Below are 10608 nucleotides of genomic sequence, written 5' to 3'. Positions count from 1 at the left end.
GTTGTTCACACTAATCCTAATATTATCACTTAATATTAGCAAATTCTATTTTATTTTTTAAAACATATTGATGTAAATACATACACATATCGATTTGTTGTATAAATATTGCAAATCAAAACCTTTATTCACTAATAATTACCAAAAATCGTAGTTCTATCTCCTGTTATCAATGCATCAATGCCACCATGAACTTCCGGGGAACGATCCTCGTCTACATGAACCACGTGACGATAACCGTTTTTTGACTTCCGTTGTCGTAACTCTTCTATCTATATTGCGCTGGCCAGCATGTGTAGTTCTGGGGACGGGGTGGGGGACGGGGTGGACCCGTTCAAATCCAGTTTTGGACAGTCTGCCGTGGTTCCATGGTTCCATCCCATTTCAAGTGCTGTTCGACGCTCGGCGTAACCCTCGGAGCACACTCTCCAATCACAGAGCTTGAGGACTATCACGTGGTTTGTCAAGCGAAGCGGAGAGAATACTTCCGGGTTTAATATTCTCTAAAGCAAATGAGCTGCTCCGACCCTCGGTCCTGACGGACAAATAAATAAACACAAGGATAATTATGTGTTATTGTTGAGTAAATGGAGAATTGCACGGGAAAATAACGTAGGCTATCTATGCCACAATTTTAGATGCAGATTTTGTTAAACTAATAAGTTTGCGCTGTGGACCAACACTATACATTGACGGGGAAGGGGGTAGCAATACACATAACACCATTAAACAGTTACACAACATAACATAAATAATATCGATAGCAAGGTCCCTATAGCAACAAGTAACAAGTAGTTAATAATAATAAAAGACAAAATATTACTACTAACTTTATTGTGAAATTCAAACTGAACGGTAAAAGAATAGTTTCCGGTCTATTCTGAGCCCGATCTCTGTAGATAAATAAAAAATAAAGAACTAAGACAGATGTTTAATATATTTAATGCAGCCGAACCATTTATTACAATGCATTAATGTGATGACTTTCAAAGAGTAAAGCAAGCACTGCTGAATAAAGTATGATTTTATCTTTTACGAAACGTTTTTTTCATATGGAATGCAGTTGAAGGTCAACCAATCACAGAGCTTGAGAACTAATCATGGGGTTTGTCAAACAGAGCACATGGTGTAGTCCTAAACGATAGCTGGGGATTCTGGGTAGTGTAGTGTCTTCTGCCATCCTTTACTCCGAAAACATATTTTTTTCTCCGAATCGAAGGGGAAAAATACAAAAGCATTGCACACAATTTAAACCAATCAATGTTGTGTAATTAACAAGGATAATCTGGTGTATTTTAGTCGATGAGTAGTGCAAATATCACTGTAAAATCAATCGACAGTAAGGGGAATACTTACTTCCGGGTGTACAATCCTCCGTTATCCAATGGGAATGGACGCTCACATTGCCTTTAAGGGCAGCCGACACAAACGAATGCCATGCTTCCATGAGCGTCAAATCCCGCCGCAGATGGGAATACATTGCAATCAGTTGAAAGCTATTTGCGTCCCTTTATGAAGCTGAAGGAGCCTAGGAGCGTCACAACTGCACGCCACGGGACCCTGACCAAACGTCGCTCCTGGACAATTATGGAGTGAGAGTGTGTTGACTAAACAGCTCTGTGATTTTCGAAAATGTTCCAGCATCTTCCTTTAGCAATTTTGTTTTTTCATTCTGGTTTTTTCAGCCCCACCCTTTCTTTTTTGCAGCCTGTCCTCCTACAAAAAACGACCAAATAGGTCGATTGTTTAAGCAGTGTTGATCACGATATTACGACCCATAGCCACGTAGCTTTCCCATTATTCATTTCTAGCAGCAGTTTATTACAACCTTTTGTCACGTTTTGTCACGATCGTAATCCCGTGAACTTTAACCTTGCGCATCAATAAAAGTGGGATGAGCCAAGAAGATGAAGATGAAGAAGAAGATGAAGAAGAAGAAGAATTGTTAAAGAGCGTCAGAGCTTTACAAGTGGTAAATCTGATTTCTGTATTTCATTTGATTTGTTTACGCTTTTAATTAATCCTTTCGTTTTTCTACTAATCATGTTTAACCACGATATTTCAGTTTTACGTTTTAGGGCTGGCCCGTGGCATAGGCAGTATAGGCGAATGCATGTTGTTAGCAATAGCATGGCTGTAAAGGTTAGCGCTTAGCGCTTAGCTTATATGCGCTAACGGATATGTATTGCAATATAAGAAGGTTCGTCTACAACAAGTTGGAGGGAGAGTTTTCTCCTTCGCACAAAAGGAGCTAAAATCTTGCCTAAAAACAAAACCCTTGGTAGCACGTGACATAACACATAACAATGGCAAAAGTATGTATATTCAGCCAACCAGACCAGGACATGATATGAACGTAAACAATGCGAAAGGAAATGGCACTTTAATAATAATAATAATAATAGTTGACATTTACATGGCGCTTTTTATAATGCACACACTTTTTCTTTCTTCGAAATGTCACCTAACATGTTGCATTAATGATAGTTAGGGTAAGTTCAACACTTGAATATCATCAGGTCATAGTTGTTTTACTACTTTAAACATTCGCTAATTCAACTTAAGTTTTGTGAAAGCATCACATCTAGTTAAAAAGAGAAATATACTTCCCTGTAATTACTGATTTACCTGGGACTTGATTGATTTTGGTGCCTGTAGTTTTATTTTGGCAAATGCTTATTTATGAAGCAACAATTAAATTACATGGTAGCACAGCTAATCTGAGTTCATCTGTTTGGTTTTTTTCAGGTCATCTATCAATTCAATTATATGAAGTAGCCTATTATCATAAAAAAATCAACGGTTCTTTTCAGAGCCATATTCCTCTTCCTACTCTCTTTCACCCCTCTCGTTTTCTTGTCTTTTGTTTTGTTTTTCTCCCTCCCTGTATGTCAGTTCATCCTTTGTTTGTTGTTGCCCTTTTTATCCTCACTTAAAAATGGCATCCAAGCAACTGAATGAATGGCTAGAGATAGGGAATGCCCTCGCAGATGAGTTGGCAAATAAGGCAAGTACAACATTATCCAAAAATGTATTATAACATTTACTCAAATGATAACAGACACACACAAAGATGTGTGTGCAACAATTAAGGGAAATATATAATCTCTTTTATATATTTATATATTAAGATACCAAAGAAACCAAAGAAACCGAAGATACAGAAGATACCAAAGAAAATAACGCAAGGATCAAATGTTTCCTGTAGGAAGAGGGACCTGGATGGGAACATTATAGCCCAACATTGGAATAAGAATCGATCTGGTCTGTAAAATATAATCTAGTTCTAGTGTTTCATTAAGTTTTAATGTCGTTGGTCGGTCCTCAATAATGTTTCCCATATCATCGTACTTTGTTTTATGCAGTTAAACCTTCCAGCTCTCAGAAGTCCCCAGAGGTCGAGGAGACACATGAGATTCCTCTACAGGTCCCAAGTCTTGGTAAGCACAATGAATTCTTAAATTATCCTTCAACTTGAAATGTAGGTAATTGTTTGTAGTATGTAATAGCTTTGTTCATGATACATTGTAAAGTGAAAAGCCATGTATGGAATATCTTTTTTTAATTAAACTAAATTCCATGATTTGTTTTATATTTTGTTATTTTAGATCAACATCTTCAGACACTGAGAAACCTGTTGGGTTCTCTCACTGTCCCTGCATCATCAGAAGAAACACCCACTGCATCAACATGGACCCAAAGACAGTTGAAACGTGAACAAAAATTCAGAGCTGCAATGCCAGAGCTCCTTAATTTGAAATTGGCTGCAGAGAATGTCACTACACGTTCCTGTCTCCAATGCAAAACTGCTGATGCTGTGGTCCGGTGCTTGGACTGTGTTCCACCAGGAACTCCCTTTCTTTGTCCGGCATGTGACCCTATTATCCATGGTAAACATGTCTTCCATGACAGGGAAGCCATGTTTGATGGGTTTTACAGACCTATTCCTCCCACATCCTTAGTGGTTGTGGATGAAAGTGGCCAATATGGACTCTGTGAACAAGGTGGGTTCAAATAATGTATTACATATTCCCTTAGCATGGTTTCCTAATGTGCACTACATATACAGCGGCATCATTTTCACCATGTCGGAAGTTTGCTTTAACAGTTAAAATGTCTCAATTTGTATTGACTACATTTCCTAACATGTCCTAACATGCATATGAATCTCTGAAATTGTCTTTGCTGCAGTGTGTCTGCTTCCAATTCCTCCGCCATCCCAAATCTGCTTCTGTGGTCCAAGCCAAGATTTCACCATCATCCCAGGAAAGCAGACCGTGTTGGTGACTATCAATGGTTTGTTGCCACCAGAAGACGATCAAGCAGAAATACAGGATTACTATTATACTTTTGTCCTACATTGCATAGATAGCTGTCAAATTGCACATTTATATTTTTTCTCAGGTTCATACAACGTTCGTCTGCCTTCTGTGTGCTGTCCAATTTGTTCCGCCAAATGGTCCCCGAGCATAGGTGACTTGCTGGGATACAAATACTGGCCAGCAACCGACAGCTGCAAAATTATTTTTAAGTTTGATGTGTTCACATCATTCGAGCAAATGAAATTGGCCAGCCCAGCATTATCCCAGCAAGTATTTATAAAAATGCTTGAACATCGATCGTTTTCCACAGCAAGGGTAAGAATAAAATGTGGTTTTCAAGATTTTTGAATACCAAACTTTTAATTAACCAAATGAATACCATTCTTGTTTCCAGACAGCCAGAATCTGTAGCGATACCTTCCACAGAGTCTTTCGGGAGTTTGCCTTCTGTAATTACAGACAAGAAGATCTATGCCTGGTGGAGCCCTTTAAATGCCCAGCATGCACACCTGACATGCTGGCTATTGCTGTAGATGGCAATAGAAAGCATTATCGCTTCAAGAAGTCCAGAGGGTCAGTGAAATCATATTCTCATTTTAGTTGTTGTTTTATTGACTAAGCTGAATGTCTTTGCTGAAATGTCTAACTTTCCCCAACTCTGCAATTTCTTTTTCCAAAGTTTGTAGACCATCAGAAAACAATAGTTGGTTTGAAATTACACATAATTATATAAATCCAATTCATAAACATTATTGTATATGACGCCTGTAAAGTTAACTCAACTTTAAAATGTTAAATGGTTGACGTTAGTTGGATATGTTGGAGCTAAGAACCAGTTTTGGATATAATCGCTTCATGAAAAATGTATTAAATTGCCCAGGAACCTTTTTCTATGCCTTCCTCTGCCCTATTCCATGCCCATCAATATAAAGGATGTACTTTTATTTTTACCTTTTTACAAGAAGTCAGTAAACTTTTCACTAATGTTAAATAATGGTGGCAAAAGACTTTACACAGAATTACAGATCAAATTCACAAAGACCTTTTCCACATTTATGAAAATGTTATGGCAAAAGCAAATTGGCCACATTAAATAGAGGACACAATCAAACTTATGTATGTATGATAATGTTGCTTACAATGTCTTTCTCCAATTTCGCAGGACAGATGAACTGTCTCTATTTGATGGACTGTTCATTGCCCAGGACAGTAAAGTGTCTGCCTTTGTCGACAAAATCAGGAGCCAGATGACGATTGTAAGAATCTATTCAATCCCCTAACCCTTTATTTATTTTTCTTAGCACAGGGTTAAATGTAACAGATTGTGTCTATTTCAGAAAAGTGGTCGTGATGTTTGTGGACCGGCAACATTCACAGCTTGCAGAGAAACCTCACACAAGTCCAGGGCCAAGGTGGATGAGGAAGGACTGCAAATAGCTGTGTGCAGACATGGCATCTTACTACAAGGCCTAAATCACTACCGTGGTGAAATATATGCCTACCCAATGTTCCTGCAGAAGGAGCTGGCTGAAGTTGCGAATGCAACATTCTTTTGTATGGATGTTGCCTGCAGGTAGTTATAACTATTGCAAAATTGGAAGTGTTTGTGGGAAACGTGTTATCTATTTAATTCTTGCACATCCAGTAGATGTAAAGCAAAAAAAGCATTCATTTGGATAAATGCTGATGTTGGTTACAAGGATTGTACTGGTAATTTTAAGGACCTGGTTTATCTTTTTACTATTATGCCATCATGCAACTGGAAAAGCTAATTGATTTTGTCATTACAGGTACTGGCCTTATTTGGAGAAGATGGCAGCAAAGTTGCCTGAGCTCCAACCACTTACAGAGATGAAACCTTTTCTCTCTGTAATGCACGCCAAGGCCCACACAGGCAAATGCGAGGTACAGTATGCAAGTTAAACATTTGTGTCACTAGATTCAAATGTTTTAGAAATTGTAGTGCACATAAGAATATCATGTAGTATATTCTATTCAAGCCTGTGGAATAATTGTAATAGTTACAAATGTTGACAAAATTGTTACAAAACAGACTGTCACAAGGATAGGCTTCCAAAACCCATTATGTTTATTTTAGTAAATATATCCGCACTGTAGAAATAATGAATGAATAGAGCTTCAAATAACTGCAGTTGTGACATTGTAGTTCAAAGCATAATTAAATCTCAGAACATTTTAACTTTCTGAAATTGCTCCTGACACTGATGATAACTAAAGATGTACAGTACAAGAAATTATAATATTGAACTAAATAGCTAGATCTCATTGTTTATGATTCTGAGCAGGTGAAGTGGGGTGGCAGAAGCCAGGAAGGTGCTGGAAATACTGTCGGCGAGGAAGTGGAACAGGTTAACAGCTTCCTCTCAAGGGCAGCTCTGACAACAAAATACATGACCAAATCAGGTTGGTAGAGGAAAACAAATAGTTTTAAGTAGTGCCACATTGTAAAGCTCATATGAATTTTCATGTTTTTGTGTTTACAGCTAGAGCAGATATGATAACCGTGCTGGCTATGCAATGGAACCACAGGAAGGTGGAGAATCTCCACAAGACACTCTCAAAGAGATTTGTCAAAGTAAGACGTCCATGCTGCATTTCAAAATGTATATTAAGACTATCCGAGTTTGTTGTTGTAGTAATTTAACACCATCCTTAGCTACATGTTGTTGAATTGAATGTATTCTGCAATCATTTCATTATGATGGCGCTGCCATGGCACACTGTTCTGCCAAGAGAGTCTCTGTTCTGTTTGTTTTTAATAAAGCACTATAGGTTGATTCATCTGAATTTCTGGATAATAATAATAATAATAATAATAATAATGGTAATCCTGCTTGATCTTGAAAAAAAAGGGACACTAAGGTGATACTTGCCAATCTTGAAGAGAAGGTGTTTAGCATTTCATGTTGTTGTCTGGTCAGTTAATGTGCATAAAGGAATTCAGTAAAAAGCAACCTTCTCATCCAACTGGAAAGCATATTCACTTTTTCCTTTTAAACATTCTAACCAGACTACACAGAGAGCACAAACTGAAGTGGACAATCTTGAGAGTCTCAAGCAAGAGCTGAAGATCTCCCTGGAGGACACGGAGCAGTGGGTGTTGGAGGTCAAGCAATGGGCAGCCACTGGTATGTTATATGATCACTGTGGTATAGATTTGGTTCCATATTTCCAAACATTTGGCTTCATGTTTTATGATTACACCTTGTTGTTTCTGTTTTCAAGAGAAACATGGAGCCCAGAGTAGCCAAGAGGAGCTCCAGAGAGAAATAGATGAAATTATTTATTCCCTCCGAAGAAAGAAACACGACCTCTATCGACAAAATGGTATTTATTATTACGTTATCTAGAAACAATATTTGTTTCTTGTTGTTGTTGTTTGTATTATTAATATTAGTTTATTTGTATTTTGTTTTACTTTACAGACAGCAACCAAACAAGGCAACGCAAACGGAGAAGACTGACAGAGCTCAAGAAGAAACTCAGAGAGAGGATACTGCAGTACAACACCATTGATGCCTGTTCAGAGAAAATTGACACAGAAGCAGCATGCGGTCTGTCTGAGGATGTCATTCTGCCCTGGGAGGCGCAAGGAGATGGTAAGAAACAACTTGTTTTTGTTTGCCCTAGATATTCCATAAATTCAGTTGAAGTACTAGAATACAATCACCAATGTAACACAGAGCTATCAACATAGGTGTCACAAATCATCATGATCACAACAAATCATTTTAAAATAATTATATTGAAAGGTCTGTATGATGTTGCCCTATCAAGTCTTAATAGTCTAGTCTCACTGGGACAGGCATATCTATGGAAACAGTAAAACCCTTCCTGACCACCCTGAACTGCATACTAATGTTGAATCTCAAGACATACTGAATGTAATTCTGCCAACATAGACAGAATTGAAAAAATTCAGCAAGCGGCGAGGTTGAATTTTTTTTTACCAGATTTTAAGGTTTTGGTCAATTTAATTAAAAAAGATTGAATACAAACTGATATTATTTGTTTTATTAGCCTTACCATTGTGGTTGTTATATTTTGTGTTTTTTCCATTATAGTGGTGAACCTGCGCACAAAGAGGCGACTTTTTGACCAGGTTATGCTGGTCAGGCGTATGGAAGAGGAGAAAGTCATCATTGTGAAGGAGATGACCCAGCATTGTCAAAATCTGAGGCAGGCACTGGACAAACTGGACCACCTCCTTCATCAGACAAAAGACGACATCAGGAACCAAAGTATGTTCCACAAATACCGATTTATAACATTTGCCACTGCCCCCCTCCCAGTGTCAAATGTCTATCACTGAATAGCATCTGTAATGATTGCATTTTTTCTGAATCACAAATCTTTTTAGCTAATATACAGTCTCGGAGTTAAACATTCAAATTGCTTATATGGAACCAACATCAATGCTAACTAAAAGTTTCCTTACATAGACTGTCATTTTGTCTTTTTATTTTAGTTTCTCCAAGCGATATAACAGAAGAGGGATACAGGGGACTGCACTGCTGTATTTTACACCATCAATATCTTCTGGAGCAGAAACTGAGCAGAGTCACCAGCACCTACAGCTGTATTGGCTCGGACTCGTCTTTTCTCATGATGGAGGAAGACATTGAAGACGGTAATGAGGACGACGAACAGGACAGTGATGAGGACGGTGATGAGGACAACGAACAAGACGGTGATGAGGACGGTGATGAGGACAACGAACAAGACGGTGATGAGGACGGTGATGAGGACAACGAACAAGACGGTGATGAGGACGGTGATGAAGAAAACTAACAGGACGGTGATGAGGACAACAAACAGGACAACGAACAGGACTTAACAAGTCTATTGTGTTGTATGCATGTCAACGTATTAAAACGAGTATTACGATTGAATGGCTTGTTTATTACCTTTTTTTTTTATATGATCCTGCTTTGCATTTACTATGTCTGGTATTCAACTAAATGCCATTAGCAGTTATCAGTCACCTTCAGATCCGAGTTACCTCGAGGGCCAGAGGTTCCCCACCCCTGGTATAAGGTTTTGGTGATCACCCTTATTATCATCATGTCATTTAATCATGACCTGTTTAATTAGCCAATGCTTACATCCAAAGAATGTGTCTAGACTTTACTCCTACAGACACACACTAACAATACAAATTGAGCTAAGTAATACACTCACGAGCCACTTAATTAGGTACACCTTGCTAGGATGGGTTGGACCCCCATCTGCTTTCAGAACTGCATTAATTCTTCATGGCATAGATTAAACAAGGTACTGGAAGCATTCCTCAGAGATTTTGCTCAATATTGACCTGATCGCATCACGCAGTTGCTGCAGATTTGTCGGCTGCACATCCATGACGCAAATCTCTGGTTCACCACATCCCAATGGTGCACTGTAGGATTTGGATCTGATGACTGTGGACTGTGACATTTGAGTAAAATTCATTGTCATGTTCAAGAAACCAGTTGGAGAATATTTGAGCTTTGTGACACGGTGAGTTATCCTGCTGGAAGTAGCCATCAGAAGATTGGTACACTGTTGTCATAAAGGCATGGACATGGTCAGCACAACCCGGTATCACGGCAAGACGTGAACATGTGACGATTTACCATGATGGGAGACGTTAAGCCAGTGGTTCTCAAAGTGGGGGGCGGGCCCCCCCTGGGGGGCGCAGAGGCATGACAGGGGGGGCGCGAGAGACCAGGAGGAAAAATGGTTATAAAATTATTATTTTTTAAAATCATAATTTGAAAAATTATTTATTCGAAAATAATATGATACAATACAGTACTATTACGTCTGGGTCTCTGTGTTTCATTAAAGCTCAGCTCTGTGTGTGTGTGGAACGAGCCATTTTGTGTGCGTGCACGAGCGAGAGAGAGAGAGCGCACCGGTACCGGAGATCGTTGTTGTTAGCTTCTGGTGCTACCGAGCTACGCTAACGGATATAAGGAGTTTTTTCAACAACAAGGTGGAGGAGAGTCCTCTCCTGTCAGGCTGAGAGACTCAGTGAGCTAAAGGACTCTCTCAGTGTTATCTCAGTGGGTCTCAAACGTTTTGGTCACCATTAATGTAAACAATTATTTCCGAGGCACACCTTTATATGATCATTATAGTTATAAAAAAATAAGAGATTAAATTAAAAACAGGTATGAAATACTATATGACAGTAAAAAAATAACAAAGTTTAAAAGGGTGATTTGTAAAATATCCATAAAGAAAAAGTAAATCTGTTTACAGTTCTGTTTCAAATGGGTGT

General features: G+C 38.6%; 2 protein-coding genes across 3 annotated transcripts; both read left to right on the top strand.

Annotated features, from left to right (window-relative positions):
- Nucleotides 1-3807: 3807 nt before the first annotated feature.
- LOC307037648 (uncharacterized protein) lies at nt 3808-7086 on the top strand. Of its 2 annotated transcripts, XM_079678709.1 has the most exons (9): nt 3810-4004; nt 4192-4296; nt 4405-4637; nt 4717-4895; nt 5485-5578; nt 5660-5895; nt 6113-6227; nt 6629-6746; nt 6827-7086. In XM_079678709.1, exons 1-9 carry the CDS (start codon nt 3920-3922, stop codon nt 6985-6987), a joined length of 1326 nt encoding a protein of 441 aa, XP_079534835.1. In that variant the 5' UTR covers nt 3810-3919; the 3' UTR covers nt 6988-7086. The 2 variants fall into 2 exon arrangements, with proteins under 2 accessions (XP_079534834.1, XP_079534835.1); XM_079678708.1 differs by having other exon boundaries at nt 3808-4004; nt 4192-4637.
- Nucleotides 7087-7246: 160 nt separating this feature from the next.
- LOC307034837 (uncharacterized protein) lies at nt 7247-10148 on the top strand (the record flags this gene model as incomplete). The annotated part of the gene is made up of 6 exons (XM_079673763.1): nt 7247-7259; nt 7379-7471; nt 7569-7670; nt 7769-7942; nt 8408-8584; nt 8812-10148. 6 exons carry the CDS (start codon nt 7247-7249, stop codon nt 9132-9134), a joined length of 882 nt encoding a protein of 293 aa, XP_079529889.1. The 3' UTR covers nt 9135-10148.
- Nucleotides 10149-10608: the final 460 nt, after the last annotated feature.

This window comes from Notothenia rossii (assembly GCF_949606895.1).
Source record: "Notothenia rossii genome assembly, chromosome: 4".
NCBI lineage: Eukaryota > Metazoa > Chordata > Actinopteri > Perciformes > Nototheniidae > Notothenia > Notothenia rossii.
Note: the sequence above shows the minus strand (reverse complement) of the source record. Positions and strands in the feature narration are given on the sequence as shown.